Genomic DNA, 18408 nt, shown 5'->3' with positions numbered 1-18408 from the left:
TAAACAGAAAATAATAATTGGGTGCCCCTTGTTTTTCGGCAATTCTTTTTTGACGCCAAGATCGGTACCAGGAAGACACAATTTCAAGATGGCCTCTAGAAAAAACCAAAATAAAAAGACAAAGAATTGCATAAACTCTGTGTCCATGTACACATCGATCTATTTTCACTTTAAAAAAAATATCCCAGAATTGCACAAACTAAGCATTGCGCACTGTTTAAATTTGTTCATGTACACGTCAATCTATTTTTATTTTAAAAAAATAAGGAGGCTAAAGCAAAGTTACACTATCATGGTAACCAGAAATAAGATTTAATCGCCAAAATTTTACAAAAAATTGTCGCGAATCGAAGGGGAACCCAACTCTACACTAGAGCCATGTATTTGTCCGTCGCCAGTGGATTCAAAATGATTTCACGAGCTGATTGCAGTAACTCTGATTCTAATGCGGCAATCACTGTACAAAATTGAGTTTTGTTGGCAGTAATGTGATTCAATTTAAACTGCGCATCCAATTGAATTAGCCATAATGATGGGTCTCCGCGACAAAAAGGCGGTGGCTTAACTGCCACTCGCACCAATTGTGAAGCAGCATCTTTGTTGCTCGGTGGTTGCGTGCTGGTTATCACTACTCCAAAAACGTGTGTTTTGTTAGTTTATGTATGCTGAAAAGTGGAACTTCACTTTATCACTATACCACATAGCAACCTACACTGGAAGCAACATATACAAAAACTCAGCACCATGCTGAACTGTGCATACAGGTGGGAGAAGTCACTTCCAGCTCCTCTTGTAATATACTTTAATTTCTCAAACATAAAAGAAAGGTATATGATGTAAAAATTTGGTTTCATTTCCTCTTGCTATAAGATTTTTATCACACTTTTTCTAGAACCACTTTTCAGTAAAATGCCCTGTATTATGTCCCTCAGAAATCATGACTTAAATTTGGCAACAGTATGTTACCTGAGATATATTTTCATTTAATTTTATTGCCAGACTCCACTTTCACCTACGACTCTTCTCTCTTACATACCAAACGTCATTTTTCACTGAACAAATGCTAACAATACAGCGTGCATGAAATATTCCAGTCCTTCAATAGTCAATCAACATGCAAAATTGGCACATGATTTCACAGTATGTTTGTAGTTAATAAATTATATTAGAAGACTAATATTTTTCTTCACTCAAAACTTAAACTTAAACTTTCTTCACTTAAAACTGTAAGCTCGTGAGATAAATATATCATAAAAAATTTCAATTTTTTTTCCGTTTAATTTGATAATATAAGTTTTCTGTTATTGCATTATACTAAATTAAATGTTGTGTATTTCTCATGTTCAGCATACACAGCTTTGGGAACTTTTAGCTATTTATCAAAAAGACTATTAACTCTGTGACTTACTCAATATATCATCTGTTATTAAAATTTCCTTATTATCGGATCTCATCAGAAAAATTGCACATAAGAACAGTAGCATCAAAATGCTACAGAACCTTTGAAAAAAATACCTGCGCCTATCTACCCTTGGAAACATATCACCGTCAACAAAAACTTTCTGTAGCAATCTGTAGCAATCTTGCTTTTGAGCAAGAAGAAAGGAGGTGAGGACTTTGGCGAACGCCGTTTCCTCCAGTCCGTTAGGGAAAAACTTTCTGAACACGCGATATGCTAACCGCAAATTTAAATTTGAAGAAAAGTGAAGTGGTACGAGTTTATAAAGAAACGATTATAAATAATTCTTCTAATTTTTTTAAGCTTTTAATTATAGAAGAACAGAGAAACTTCTTAAATACACTTGACAGTAGTTCTGAAGTGCATTCTTAAACAAAGTGTTATTCATACAGTTTTAATTTTATCTAAATTCAGCATTTTAAAAGCGATATTTTGGCAACAGGTATATCGATCGGCTGTCTGCTCTGCTTATGAGCAACGACGTGATTATCGATGGCCTTGCGTAATTTTGTAAATAGTGTGTTTCGTGAAGGAAATGCTTGATAAGGGAAGTAGTGAGCCAAAATGAGTGTTAGAACAGCTGAAATGAACGGGTGTGTAGAATTAAAAATGTCTCGTGCATCAGAAGACTCTGGAAAACGAAAAATCATTCGAGTCTGGTGTGATGGATGGTAATAATAATTGTTAAAACCTTTTAAAACTCGCTGATGCTTAACACTTTATGAACTGTTAGTTACTGATATTTCTAGCTGTATATGCGCATTTTCTTACCTTGTGTGTGTTTTGTCTTAATGTCTAGGAAAATTTATAAACTCATGATATATATCTGTGGTCAAATAGTAAATCTAAGTAATTTCTTAAATCCTTAGGTTTCCATAAAATTTTTTTAAAAAAATCTGGGATATTTCCATATTTTTACTTTGAAAAACCTTGGTGAAAAGGAAAAGTAGCTTACTGTTAAGAGGTCAAGGAAAGGATCCGACCTGAAAGTAGAATCAGTTAATTGATTAAAACTCAAATGAAAGCGTATTGTCGAAACGAAAATGTGTAACTAACTACAAATGTGTTGTAAACCGAACTTTAAATAAATAATGGCATAAAAATTAACTAGTGTAAATTTCGCTTTAAAAGAGCGTTACAGATGACAAAATTACTGAATTTGCTATTTAAAAAAATACAGTGTTACGTTTATATTTTAAATTCATGAAAATGTCTATAAGATTTATGAACTTGTTTCGGAAGATATTTTTTCCTGCTGATATTTGGATGTATCAAGAAAAAAAAAAAAAAATTCCTTTAAAATATGGTTGTTTAGGAAGGATAAAAGTTTTCACCATCTTAACTTTCTCTTTCTTCAACTCCCCAAATTTTGTTCACAGTACAAGAATGCATCCAACAACTTCTGCATGCTTGATAATTCCAAACAAATACTGGCTAGGCATTTTAATTTTCTCAGTTATCTATAGCATGCTTTGAGAAACATTTCATAGTGTTTTGCAAAACTATTTTGATCTTTCACTTTATTCCTTACTTCTATAATGTTTATTCATACTTGCAAACCCTTTGGCTAAATACTCTGCATTCATAGTAAAATTTGATGAAACTGTTTTCATGAATATGTTATTTTAGAGTGTTTATTTCAAAATCATAGGTTCTTTTATCTTCTGATTAATCCAGTTGATAGGCAATAGAATTGTACATTGATAATAGCCAACTGGCAGCTTTTTCGATATTATAATGGCAATGTTTTTAGGAAATATACTAACCTTGCACTTACTGGTAATTTGAGTAGTTCAAAGATGCAATAGTAGTTTGAAGGATTTAAAGATGAAATATGCTTGGCTCTGAATAAACATGTTTCAGTGTTAGTATTTTAATTATCAGTCTGCTGCTCCAAAAAAAATTGTCATGATGATTCAAAGCTGGTAGATTATATAGAGAAAGTAAATATATATTGAATAGTATATACTTATTGAATACTATATCAGGATGTATTTTTTAATGATGTGTAAAAAATATTGGTTGATCTTTACATTATGGTAACCTGGCGTTTTTTTGGCGACCAACTCTCCTATAGCAACCCTCTATTTTTTTTTTCCCGCCGCCATTTTGTCTTCACGAAGTAAAGACGTGTTTCTTTTCTTTTTATCTACTGAACACTTCTTCCAACAATCTACTAGCCAAATTACACTTATGCTAGAAATTTTATCTAACAAAACTGCTTAATCATGACAAATATTCACTGCAAAATTGGGGAAAAGTGCACAATACCATACTCCTTACGCATTTTTCAAAATAACACATACACATAAACCATGTACACGCCGACTTATTTTTACTTAAAAAAACATCCCAGAATTGCACAAAAATGGCATTGCACACACTCTTCACTATATCCATGTACACTGCTTTTTTCTCATAAATTAGAAAAATTTCACGAAAATACATGACAATTTTCTCAATCTTTAAACCCGGTAAAAAGAACATATATGAAATTACCTGATTGCGAAAAAGTATTTACCCTTTCCAAATATGAACATTTCCACATATAAAATAAATATAATATACAAAAACTTTTACCTCTAAATCATCTATTATATTATAAACGTCACCAACGAATTCATAACGCAACCATTACAAATACTTAGTGTCAGATATTTAAATTATTTCCATGCACGTTTACTTCAACTGAAATGTATACCAAATTCCTACAAACATAAAATTCACAAAATAACTATCATTTAATTAAAATATAATTAAATTCAAAAACACTACTTAAAATATAAATGAGCACATACATTAAATTAATAAAAATTACCTTACAATCCTAATTACTTTAAACTAAATCATTGCTAATAACAATTTTCCTAATAATACCAAATTCCTTTACTTCCACCTTACATTTAGAACAATGCATAAAAATAATATCCTCAAATAATTAAAAATACTAACTTACCTAATCTTCTTCAGAATCTTGATTACGTGTTCGATAAACTTTTCTTTAGTTACGGCCATCGGATCCAAAAATTCACGAACACTTTCACACAACACAGAATAAACCAAATACAAAATTTCCAGATTTTTTCCCGATTTCCCCCCTTTTCCGATTAAAGAACCATAATTCGTCCATTAATATCACATGACAAATCCCATGATCTCTCATTTCCCTCACACAAAATAATGCGTAATCAGAACTGAGTACTGCTCACATTATTACCAAAGTCCCAGGTAGTAACCTTTATCGCCTCCAAAATGTCGCCAAACTACCAGTTACCATATTGTAAAGATCAACCAAAATATTCTGTGTGGACCGAAATAAATATAAAATTGGCCTTCATGTATGCAAATGTTGGATATAATTTGCATACGCGAGAATGCATGCCATCAATGGATCCGGCAAGAAAATTTGGACTTGGCATCATTCGAGGAATTTAGGTATTTACTATTAGCAATGCCAATCAACATTTGATCACTTTCAAAACTGTTTCCTTTGCAAGCAGTGATTATGGCTAGGCCTGCTGTTTTGTACAAATACGAGTGATCATGTGCAGGTAGCAGGAGGGGCACAAAGCTAGTTATTCACTTGTTTTTTTCATTTGGTTTATGCTTATGTCAGCTGTAATTACTTGTAGCTTTTATCATTTTTAACCTTTTGATTGTCATGCCCAAAATAATCTCCTGCACAGCACTGGCATCGTATTGTTATACCTGAATATATATCGTGAGAAGTTTATTTCGGCTTCAGTTCAACAGATGGCAGCATTTTACTGAAGGTTTCAAAGGATAGAGGTTAAAGTTCAAAGTGTGCGGCATTTTTTTGATTTTTTGACTGTGAGGCAAACATTTCATTTTTGAAATAAAAGAAAAATTGACAATTTATGCACCCAAATCATCAAAATAACTTGACAGTTAAAAGTTTAAACTAATTTCATTGATATAATTGCTTGTTTAAATTTGTGTGAGTTGTTTTAATTTATTAAATGTGGTTAATTTGTAAAAAAGAACAAAAATTTCAAGATAAGTGTAATATAGAATTTCAGACTTTATGGACTAGGAAATATAACATGATTAATAAAGGCAAGGTTAGAGTAGATTTAAGGGTGCCCCTTGGATTATCGCTAAGTTGTTGTTTCATTTATCGCCAAGTTGTTGTTTCATTTATGGTAACATGAGTTGATGAATGTTATGGAAGCCTATTGTGACGTAATTGTTGTGTGATTGCGGTCAATTTGAATGATGGAGAAAGATTTGGAAAGTGTGTGTCGGATTTTGGATAAGAAGCACATTGTTATTTCGTGGTTATTATTACATAGTAAAATGGCTAAATGTGGTAAGATAAATTTGAATTTTCTGTATGATTTGGAACGAAAAGGAAAAATGCATTAATTGACTGTTCTGTAAATGAAGGTTTACTTAGTAGCCATTATTAAGTGTCTTGTTTGTAAGAAGGAAATGCATATGGTCAAATGTCAGATGATACCGGCATTGTGGAGGATATTGTTTACTCTTATTTTTGTGAATTTATGTGGCGATGTAAGTGTACAGATTCTGGTTGATCTTTACAATATGGTAACTGGTAGTTTGGCGACATTTTGGAGGCGATAAACTACCTGGGACTTTGGTAATAATGTGAGCAGTACTCAGTTCCGATTACGCATTATTTTGTGTGAGGGAAATGAGAGATCATGGGATATGTCATGTGATATTAATGGACGAATTACGGTTCTTTAATCGGAAAAGGGGGGAAATGGGGAAAAAATCTGGAAATTTTGTATTTGGCTTTATTCTGTGTTGTGTGAAAGAGTGTTCGTTAATTTTTGGATCCCATGGCCGTAACTAAAATGAATTCGAAATGGGTATTTATGTATGTATTAATTTAATGTATGTGCTTTTTACCGGGTTTAAAGATTGAGAAAATTGTCATGTATTTTCGTGAAATTTTTCTAATTTATGAGAAAAAAGCAGTGTACATGGATATAGTGAAGAGTGTGCGCAATGCCGTTTTTGTGCAATTCTGGGATGTTTTTTTAAGTAAAAATAAGTCGGCGTGTACATGGTTTAGTGATATTTTAATTAAATGATAGTTATTTTGTGAATTTTATGTTTGTAGGAATTTGGTATACGTTTAAGTTGAAGTAAACGTGCATGGAAGTAATTTAAATATTTGATACTATGTATTTGTAATGCTTGCGGTATGAATTCGTTGCTGACGTGTATAATGTAATAGATGATTTAGAGGTAAAAGTTTTTGGATATTTTATTTATTTTATATGTGGAAATGTTCATATTTGGAAAGGGTAAATACTTTTTCGCGATCAGGTAATTTCATATATGTTCTTTTTACCGGGTTTAAAGATTGAGAAAATTGTCATGTATTTTCGTGAAATTTTTCTAATTTATGAGAAAAAAGCAGTGTACATGGATATAGTGAAGAGTGTGCGCAATGCCATTTTTGTGCAATTCTGAGATGTTTTTTTAAGTAAAAATAAGTCCACGTGTACATAGTTTATGTGTATGTGTTATTTTGAAAAAAGCGTAAGGAGTATAGTATTGTGCACTTTTTCCCAAGTTCGCAGTGAATATTTGTCATTATTAAGCAGTTTTGTTAGATAAAATTTTTAGCATAAGTGTAATTCGGCTAGTAGATTGTTGGAAGAAGTGTTCAGTAGATAAAAAGAAAAGAAACATGTCTTTACTTCGTGAAGACAAAATGGCGGCGGGAAAAAAAAATAGAGGGTTGCTGTAGGAGAGTTCATCGCCAAAAAAACGCCAAGTTACCATAATGTAAAGATCAACCCAGATTCTAGTTCAGATGATTTTAAGAAGTTTTTGGGTGCTGTTAAGGAATTTTACTTGACTGGAGACACATAAATTCATAAATAAGGTAAGTGGATATTTTCTTTGAGTAGTGCTAAGATGGGTAAAAATATATGTATGGGTACCCTTTGCCAATAAGTGGCAATTTTTGGCGGTACATGGACACCGAGTTTGTGCTATTCTTTGACTTGTTATTTTGGCTTTCTACAAACCCAAAATAACTAGGTCAAACAGTTGCACAAACTTGGTATCCATGTACACAATCAACCTATTTTCACTTAAAATAATCAGATAATAGCACAAACTAGGCATTGCGCACTCCTTGACTTTGTTCATGTACACATCGATCTATATTCACTTAAAAAGTCAAAAGAGCAGCCAACAAAAAATGCATAATCTCAACAAACTACATTTTAAATCAAACAATGAAATAACATAAAAAAGAAATTCAGCTTAGCGTTCGAGTAGAGTGAAGGGTACCCCTTGTATTATCGCCAAGTTGTTGTTTCATTTATGGTAACCTGAGTTGTTAAATGTTATGGAAACCCTATTATGACATTATCGATTACATTATTCCAGGAAATTTTGAATCGTGGGATTTTTTTTTTTTTTTTTTTTGCTTATTACATGCTCCACCCTTAGGCACTCCACGGGGAAAGGGATGCCCCATGGAGGTCTTTTTAAAGGAAACTGGCTCGTATCTATGTTACACATGGGGAAAACCGTGAAAACGCCCATGCAGCCAGCCCGTTCGCCGGGACTCGAACTCCGAACTACCAGTGCTCAGCGCTTTTTGCCGCTCGGCTGCTGGTGGACCTCGGGGAATGTTTTGTGAGGGCTTTTATGGTATGTGTTGTCTAGGAAGTACTTTGCTTGTTTTGTTGTTTAGACCAGCTATCGTCAACCCTTAGAACTTCACAGATCACTACATATATAATTTTATATTTGACTGACGACTAATATAAATTTTTAACAAAAAGAGCTTTAAATCTGACGAATTTACTATATTGATTAAATGCATTAAATTATTTTCATATTATGAAATGCTTAACAACATATTAATATGCAAAAACCGTAATTTATGAAATGAGCAATTATGATAAAAAGGGTATCAAAATTTACAAAAAAAGCTTAATATTTATTTGTTTACTTTATTAAACATTTCTTTTAACATGCGCATGCGTAAAGCATACATTATGCATAGTCGAAATTATAAAATTGCAACCAGAAAACTATTTGATGTATATTCGTGATATTTATAAATACAAGAAATTTGATTTAAATCATGTCAAAGACAGAGTACATAGAGATGAAATACTACATTTAGTAAGGAATTATAAGCTGAATAAAATAAAAAAATCTGTCCTGAAGATAAGGATAGTGCTGACAGATCAACTTTCAATTCATTGCACGTAGCGACGTCCCCCCCCTCCCCGCAGAGCAGCATGAAATTGATAAACAGATTTCGGAATGGTTGGAGAAACAAAGGATATGCCTTTATCCATTTTTTGCAGTGATTCCACTTTTTGTTTGATGGACATTGAAATATGCTTTCGCTTTGTAGATCCTTTGTCAGCTCTAGAATCGGAAATTCTTTTTGCTATAACCTAAAGTTCAAGCTTACTTTTATAAAATTCCTCTAACAGTCTTCAAAAAATAATAAGCCGGATACAATTCGAAGATTAAGGAACAAAGCAATCTGCAACATTAACTGAAATGGATAATTAGATGATTTTAGCTTAGCTTATACCGTCTGTTATACATTAAACGCGCATGTGTGAACGTATTATGCGCATGTGTGAAGGTATTATGCGTTGACACATGCGCAGAAAAGTTGTAGCTTTGAGGTCCGGATTATAGATGATTCAGGATTATGGACGTCTGGATTAAAGAATTTTGACTGTATCTAGTGTTCAGCAGCATGCCTTTATGTAAATTCAGGCTATGCCCCTGATTATGAGTAACAATTAAAACACTATTTACATCTCACTGATACACATAATTCGTTCCCATTGAAAAATTATGTGAAAAGTAGAAAAATCTTACCTTCTTGTACAGAAAGCTTCACATTTCCATATCGTTGAAAAGTAACTTCACGAAAAGCAAGAACAAACAGGCAAACGCAAAGCAATATCAATAAATTGAAAGTGTTATGCCACTAATTTTTAATTATTGTAAACATAATAATCATCGCTCAACACTTAGACAAAACAAAAACGGAAACTTCCAGTTTTTCAGTTATAAACGAGAATGCAGATGGTTCTCATAAAAATCCATCAAATTGCCTATTGAAACAGAGAAAAACTGTGTTATGAATTAACAAGATGTTTGTAATTCAAAAAGAAAGAGAATTCCACATTGTGCACTTATTGATAAAAGCAGCATATCCATGGATGCCAACTCTCACTTTCAAATGTTACTAGATATGCCTGCAAAAGTAGCTGAAAAGTCGCTAAATAGGAATTTTGCTAAAAGTAGTAGCAAAAATTTTTAAAAAAGTATAATCCATATTCCATAATAGGTTTTCTTACTCGCCATTTTTTAAACTGAATCTTCATAAAAATATAAATAACGTTCCAATTTTTCTGCGGACCATAAAAAGTTTTCATGAACCACCGTTTGCCGACTGCTGGTTTAGATGGTAGAATGGCTGAACGTAGTAAAATTAATTTGAAGTTTTTGTATGATTTGGAAAAAAAGGGTAAAAGAGAGTTGGCTGGTGTGTAAATGAAGGTTTACTTAGTACAGTCAAAAGTCGTTAATTCTGACACCCATAATCCGAAATGATCTATAATCTGGACCTCAAAGGTACAAACTTTCTGCGCATGCGTCGAATTGACGCATGTGCGTAAGACCTTTATGGCTGCGAATATGCGTGTGCGCAAAATACGTTTTCGAATGTGCATTTAATGTGTAACGGACGGTAAAAGCTAAGCTAAAATTATCTAATTCAGTTAATGTTGCACATTGCGTTGTTCCTTAATCTTCGAACTGGATTCTCCTTATTATATTTTGCAGACTGTTAGAGCAATTTTATAAAAGTAAGCTTGAACTTTCGATTATGTCAAATAGAATTTCTGATATATATTTACTAATATGTAAAGGATCTGCAAAGCGAAAGTATGTTTCGAAGTCCATTAAACAAAAAGTGGAATTGCTGCAAAAAATGGATAAAGGCATTGTTGGCAGTGGTGATGATAAAGGCAAAGCATATTTTGCTTCCCTTAAATAAAGCTAAGACTAATCTAAATAAAATTCATGCTTTATTCCGTAAATAAAATAAAATAAGCTAACACTGTAACCTTTACATTTAAAATCATTAAGTGAAAGAAAAACTACCATAATGCTAACTGATAATCACACAAGAGAACAAGACATTCGCCGATACCGGCGTACATATATATAATACTCGGCCAACCCGCCGATCTTGACGTCATCGGCCAATGAGCGGCAACCACGTTAGCTTACCGCCAATTGACCTCCGATCAGAATTTGCATGTGGAAAACTAAAGCCAACAGGCATATCCTTTGTTTATCTTTAAAACGGAATTTGATTGGAAGTTCATCTGTCAGCACTATCCTTATCTTCAGAACAGATGTTTTTATTTTATTTGGCTTATAATTTCTTACTAAATGTAGTATTTCATCTCGATGTACTCCATCTTTGATATGATTTAAAACAAATTCCTCATCATTATAATTCACTTCTGATAGTGAAGAAAGTGATACAGAGGTTATTGAAAATGAAAAATTTCGATTGACAAATTAGTCGGTATTCTCAACACAGCAGTTATAGGACTTGAACAGCGGAACTTTGTAACTGAACAAGAAATTATGTCTGTTTATAGAATTAAAGAGAATGTATTATCACATAAAAAACGAAGCAACTTAAACAACTTACATTGAAAGAAATGTTTAATAAAGTAAACAAATAAATATTAAGCTTTTTTTTTTTTTTTTTTTTTAAATTTTGATACCCTTTAGATCATAATTGTTCTTTATTTCATAAATTACGGTTTCATATTTTTAATTTTATAATTTCTGCATGCCATCTTATCAGATTTAAACTGATGATCTATAATCCGAAAAAATCGCTAATCCGGAATCGCCGAAGTCCCGACGAGTCCGGATTAACGACTTTTTACTGTAGTCATTATAAGTGTCCTGTTTGTAGGAAGGAAATGCATATGGTGGAATGTCAGATGATAATGGTGCTTATTAGGATATTTTTTATGAGTTCAGATAATTTTAGGAAGTTTTTGAATGCTGTTAAGGATATGTGTGTACCACAGGCTGAAGGTGAAGACATTTCTAAATAAGGTAAGTGGATATTTGCTTTGTGTATCGATGTGAAAGACAAAGTGAAGGGAGTGCAATTCTCTAATGTTTTTTTAAGTGAAAGTAGGTCGATGTGTACATGGATAAAGTCAAAGGAGTGTGATATGCAAGTTTGTGCAATTCTGGGATTTTTTTAAAGTAAAAATAGGTCAATGTGTACATGGATACCAAGTTTGTGCAATTCTTTGTCTTGTTGTTTTAGCTTTGTATAGCGGCAATTCTTGCGCCAAAAATCGCTCATAATCTTGCCCAAAATTAGCGTATTTGTCTTTTTTGCAGACATCACTTAGGCTGAAGAACGGTGACTCGCCACGCATGCCCAAAACTTTAAAATTCTACCTTGCTAAGCTCCTCATAATTGCATACTTCAGGAAAGCACACCTTAGAAGAACAAACACAGTATAAATTTTAGCAGCTACCAGCTGAAGCTCCATTTACTGATTTAAAAAAATCTAACTATTTTGCATCTGCACTGTTCTTCAGCTCAGTAATGTAAAATAAAATTTGCATAACACTGAATAAGAGCAAGACTAAAACTTCAACCTCTATAAACTGCCATGCAGTTATAATTTAGACCGAATATAATGAATGTACACATTATTTTACATATTCTGGCAAGAGCAGAATACTTCGAAGAATGATTAGTCAAATTATTATGAATTACGTATTTGATATCAACCTATAAATTTTGTGTTAACACTTGACTTCTTTTTAATTTGTTTAAAAAAAGAAATTTGTTTCTTGATTATGAATGTCCCACTTAGTCATATAAGTGGACTTTTAATGTTTGCTTTAAGAATACCCAACTGGTGTTTGTCATCCACATAAGCAAGTTATATATGTTTTAATCGTATTAATTTTTATTGATCTATAATTAAGTCATTGCAACACGTTCACATAGCACATTGTTATTCCACACTAACATTCACTGACTATTACTTCACTTCAGTTTGACCAGCAACTAGTGTGTTGCCACATATATGTAACATCTCCCCTCTTTTGGGAAACTCATAGGAATCAATGCCTTACATAATTATCATATTTAGATGGTCGATATACATTACGATCACTTCTTGTTTTATATACACAATCACGATTAATATTATTGCTATTATTTTGATGGTGAGGATCATTATGTATTTTTGGATGTTCACTACTTATATTTTCCTCATTTTCATTACATAGATCATAATAGTCTAATGTCACTAAATTCTGATTTTTAGTTTTTCTTAAATGGAATTTATTCCGTCTAATTACCCTATTATCTTTTGTTCTAATCCAATATGATCTAGGAGGTGAATGCTTTTTTAAAACTATAGCAGGCTCCCATTTATTTTCCCATCTCAACATTACCTTTTCCCCAGGAATAAATTCAGGTCTTTCCCTTGCATGCTTATCATAATAGATTTTAGCCTGTTTCTGCTTACTCCTCACCTTTTCTCTATTGATCTTTTACAGTTGGTTTCAATTCTGTTTGCATAATTGGTAATCATGATCTTAAATTCCTACTTAATAGCATTTGACTTGGTGATAAATTTATACCTGAAATTGGAGTATTTCTATATTCCAGTAAAGCCTCATTTAATTTCTCTAATCCTGCTTTTCTAAATAAACTCTTGGCTATACCTACCAACCTTTCTGCAAATCCATTGGATTTAGGATATCGAGAACTGCTAGTGATTATTTCAAATCCCCAATCCCTTGCAAAACTCTTCATTTTCCAACTATTAAATGGTACGTTATCACAAATTAAAGTTTTGGGTATTCCATGTGTTGCAAATATCGATTTCAATTTACTAATAACTTCCACTACACTTTTATTTTTTAGAGGAATTATGTCTACCCATTTAGTTAAGTAACAGCCTATTACTAGATAACTTTTCCCTGCATACTCACAGATATCAGCACCAACCTTTTCATAAGGTAAACTGGGAATTTCATGAGAAACAAGAGGTTCTTTTACTGTTTTAGGCCTGAACCTATCACAAATTAGGCATTTAGAAATCATATTCTCAATGTCACTGTTGATTCCTGGCCAAAATAGTACTTGTCGAGCCCTAGCTTTTGATTTTTCAATCCCACAGTGACCTTCATGCAATAATGTTAACATACACTTTCTTAATGCAACAGGTACTACAATTCAATTATTAAAAAAAACTAAATCTTGTTCAACACTCAACTCATTTTTAAATTTAAAATAAGATCTTGCTTCTTTAGGAACTTTATCAACACTCAAAGGCCATCCATTTTGCCAATTTTCTTTCACTAGCATTAACCCTTCATCTTCTAATGTAGCTTTCTGCCTGTTTTCCAACCAGAAAGTATTAAAAAGTTGTATTCCGTCACAAACGTGTAATCATATTTTCTCTAAAATATGACTAGTATACTTTATGATTGTCCTTATCTCCTTTGAAAAGTTGTAACTTGTTGAACTTGATTATTTGTTTGAAAAGTTGTAACTTGATGACTTTGAAGAGAATTGATTGTTTAGGTATTTTTTGTCTTTTCAGTGATGCATCTGGTACCATGTATTTTTTATATTCATTAAAAAAATAAAATGCTCAGTCATTTTTAAGAAATATTATTGTAATTTTTTTATGCTGTTGTTATACCCATGTATGCAACTATCTCTTTTTGCTAAAAAAAATCTGAGTATTCCGCAAACTTGGCATTGTGCACATTTGTCCAAGAACAGTTGAAACTTAAATGTACACTCCAACGTAATGAAAATAAGAGGCAAAACTCTCCAGCTCCATTAAGATTCATTTTGACAAGAATAAATGTACACAAAGCAGAAAGGAATAATAATCAGAAAAAAGGTCATTAAATTTCTAATTAAGTGCAAACCTACAAGTAATGTGGCATTCACATGCATGGGTTGCTTCATAAATATTTATTAATAACATCATAGGTTGTGAGGCAAGTACTTTTTGGAGATGTGCATTGCTTGAACAATACTTTTTCATGACTTTTCAGTGAAGATTTAAAGTACTAAATAAGTATGTAAATAAATTATTGCTTATTTAACACTAATTTTCACTATTTATAGTTTTAATTTAAAAGCATTTAGTAATCTTGTCTATAGTATATCGTTTTACAACATAATTGGCAAATTTGTTACGAGTCAAATATTTAGTAAGCTTAAATTCTATGCTTAAATTGACCTCAGTATTTTCAATGCAATTTGATATTTTTTACTAAGTTTTCAACTCAATTACATTTTGTATTTTTATGGTAATTTTATTTTAAAAATTAGGTAATAAACATTTATTTGTGCCAGACTGTATCATGTTGGGGTAATCGCATATTTTTAGTATGGGGTATAAATAATGCATATATTTTTCATCTTTCTCTTTCAACTTACATTTCATTTTATTGTGTACTTTGTTTTTATCTTTAAATGCTCAAAGAGTCGTGTGGAACAAAATGTGATACAGTTCTCCCGGATTATTCAGGTTTTGATGTTTCATATTATTAGCCCTTGAGAAGTACGTCTACAATGTAAAAATATGAACAATGTATAATGTATTGTAATTTTAATATGATTAGTCTATCCACTTAAAATAATTATAAAAAAATTTCAAAAATAGTAGTGGATCGTTTTAAATTTTAATTCTTAATTTTAAAATGTAATAGGTTCCTTTATACAATTTTGCTTTTTCCTGAGAGGGTTTAATTTACGTAAGTTATTAATTTAAGTTTTTGTTGCTGCAGTAATTTGGAAAGGTTTTGGTGGGTAGATGTTTCTATATGAACAAGAAGTTTGCAAACATGGCCAAATTTAGTTATTTTTTTTCATTTTTTATTGCTGAACATTTCATTTAGCCAATGCAAATAAAATGGTACAATAAGCATGCCTCTTCATAACTTTTCATATTTTTTATAAGAAGAGAAGTGTAAAAAAGAAGTGTAAGAAGAGAAGCAGCAGTCTAACTTGATCAAAAAACAGAAAGTATAATGTGTCCAAAATGAAATCGTAGCTCAGAGTGACATAGTTATGACTATAATTTTTCTATTAGCTAATAAAAGGTGTCACTATTGCCTATTAAAAGTTTTGATTTCCAAATCTGAAGTCAGAGCCCAGTTACACTATATAAATATCGTGCGATAGCTTTTAATTTTGAAACAATTCAGTTAGGGAGATTTATTATTAGATGTTACTATTTTTAGAACAAAAAGGAAAAACAACTAAATTTGGGTGTGAAGTCTATTAAGTTGCCAGTATCTCTCTACGGTAGACTGTGTCACAAATGGAGCAACTGGTCAGCAAGTTGGGATGTATTTGTATGTGGCTGAATTTGCCTGCCCAGTATGTTCCAAACATATTTGATAGGCGGCAGGTCTGCAAACCTGGCAGGCCATTCGAGGGCATTAACACATCAAAGGAATGTTTGGGAAAGTCATGCAATATGTGGCCAAGAGTTATCCTTCTGGAAACAAAACCTGGATGACCTATAGCATAGGCAGTACGATCGGCAGCAAAATGTCGTCAGTGTACTTGCGAGTAGTCAGAGTACCTTGCAGCATGCCAAATGGTGAAGTGAAGGGCTGTCCCAGCTGATCACTCTTCAGACTGTCAAGCCGTATATTTTGGCTGTGTGCGGATAACTAAGAAATGATACATTGGAATGCTTACGTCTCTGCCTCCAGACACATATGCGGCGGTCGTCAGCATTGAGAGAAAAGCATGATTCATCACTGAAGATTGCACTTCTCCAATCGGACACAGCTTGAGCAAGAGTGGCACCAAGTAAAACGACACTGCTTATGGTGGAGTAAGTTAATAGACATAAAGATCTGGCCCAGAATCAACTGGTCTTCTGCAAATTGTACCTCGGGTATTGAACTATTGATGTGGACAGGGCAGCTCTTCTAATTGCATGATCATCTTGTGCATTGGTAGCCCAGGGACGTCCCAAGTTACTACAATGGCTGATTATGCCTTTGCTGAGCCACTGGTTCCAACAACGGACAGTGACCATATTGCTTCAATCAATATACAGGCCGATCTGTCTGTTCAATCAATTGACCTCTCTTATTCCTAAGATGTGAGCCCTCTCAAAGTCTGACAACTGTATTGCACCCCCTTAATTGTTCGGAACAGCCTTTTATCTATTGATAATAAATTGCTCATTTACAAAACCACGCTACGTTCCATAATTACGTATACCTGCCCTGTCTAGGGGTATGTTAATGATACTGCAATTAAAAGACTGCAAGTACTGCAGAATGTTGTACTGAGACCTGTGGATTGTCCGTGGTTTATTAGGAAGTCGGCAATCCACAGAGAATTCAAAATACCAGAAATTCATATCTACATGACAACCCTTGCCGAAAGAATTTTTAGTAAAATGACACTAATTCAAAACCCCACTATTCAGATGTTGATTTAGGACTATAATGATGGAACAAATAGAAAGCGACTGCTTGCGATACTTAGACATCTAAATTAAGCAATATTAACATAATATGAATGAAAATTAATTCAAAAAAAAAAATAAATAAAAATAAACATGAAAAAAAATCTAAAAAATATACAGTCAAAAGTCTTTAATCCGGACTCGTCGGGACTTCGGCGATTCCGGATTATCGATTTTTCCGGTTTATAGATCATCAGTTTAAATCTGGTAAGATGGCATGCAGAAATTATAAAATTAAAAATATGAAACCATAATTTATAAAATAATGAGCAATTATGATCTAAAAGGTATCAAAATTTACAAAAAAAAAGAGCTTAATATTTATTTGTTTACTTTATTAAACATTTCTTTCAACGTGCGCATGCGTAAAGCATGCATTACGCATAGCCGAAATTAGAAAATTGCAACCAGAAAACTATTTGATTTGTATTCGTGATATTTATAATGACGTGGAATTTGATTTAAATCATATCAAAGACGGAGTGCATCGAGATGAAATACTACAATTAGTAAGGAATTATAAGCCGAATAAAATAAAAACATCTGCCCTGAAGATAACGATAGTGCTGACAGATCAACTTCCAGTTCATTGCGTGCCGCGACGTTCCCCCTCCCCCCTCCTCACGCAGAGCAGCGTGAAATTGATAAACAGATTTCGGAACGGTTAGATAAACAAAGGATATACCTTTATCCATTTTTTGCAGCAATTCCAGTTTTTGTTTGATGGACATCGAAACATACTTTCGTTTTGTAGATCCTTTGGGAGCTCCAGCATCGGAAATTCTGTTTGACATAATCGAAAGTTCAAGCTTACTTTTATAAAATTGCTCTTACAGTCTGCAAAAAATAATAAGCCGGATCCAGTTCAAAGATTAAGGAACAACACAATCATCAACATTAACTGAAATAGATAATTAGATAATTTTAGCTTATACCGTTCGTTATACATTAAATGCGCATGCGAAAACGTATTCTGGGCTTGCGCACACCCATATGCGCAGTCGTAAAAGTCTTGTGCGCATGCGTCAACGCGGCGCGTGTGCAGAAAGATTTTATCTTTGAGGTCCGGATTATGGGTGTCCGAATTAACGACTTTTGACTGTATATGTATTATCTCTGCATATGAATACCTCATATGCCTCAATTATTATTATGCATACTTCATATCTTGTGCCTATATCCATGTACCTATCACTTTAGTATGTACACTTTGTATATGCTTATGTCAACTCATTTATATTTTATGTATATACTTTCCATGATCTTGTTTTTTGCTTTGTATAATGTTGTCAGATAGATTTATTTATGTATATATGTGTGTCACACATTTGATTCTCTGACTCTATTGCAACTACTCGCATTTCTTTGCTTTGC

At 32.7% G+C, this 18408-nt stretch overlaps 2 protein-coding genes across 6 annotated transcripts in view; one reads left to right on the top strand and one right to left on the bottom strand.

Moving 5' to 3' along the window:
- Positions 1–1715, bottom strand: part of LOC118188043 (stimulator of interferon genes protein 3-like) — a 52731-nt gene extending 51016 nt beyond the window's left edge. Inside the window, exon 1 of one of the 5 annotated variants that reach the window (XM_035358390.2) lies at positions 1409–1715. In XM_035358390.2, the coding sequence (XP_035214281.1) occupies positions 1409–1541 (133 nt within the window). In that variant the 5' untranslated portion in view covers positions 1542–1715. The remainder of the gene's footprint in view (positions 1–1408) is intronic. The other 4 variants (XM_085813984.1, XM_085813983.1, XM_085813985.1 and 1 more) reach the window with 4 other exon arrangements.
- Positions 1716–1893: 178 nt separating this feature from the next.
- The window catches only part of Pect (phosphoethanolamine cytidylyltransferase), a 94256-nt gene continuing 77741 nt past the window's right edge, over positions 1894–18408 (top strand). Inside the window, exon 1 of the mRNA XM_035358379.2 lies at positions 1894–2130. Within this exon, the coding sequence (XP_035214270.1) occupies positions 2024–2130 (107 nt within the window). The 5' untranslated portion in view covers positions 1894–2023. The remainder of the gene's footprint in view (positions 2131–18408) is intronic.

This window comes from Stegodyphus dumicola, chromosome 3 (assembly GCF_044657685.1).
Source record: "Stegodyphus dumicola isolate Sdum_Otavi_A_Nest chromosome 3, ASM4465768v1".
Taxonomy (NCBI): domain Eukaryota; kingdom Metazoa; phylum Arthropoda; class Arachnida; order Araneae; family Eresidae; genus Stegodyphus; species Stegodyphus dumicola.
The sequence above is the reverse complement of the archived record's forward strand: the minus strand, read 5'-3'. Positions and strand labels throughout refer to the sequence as shown.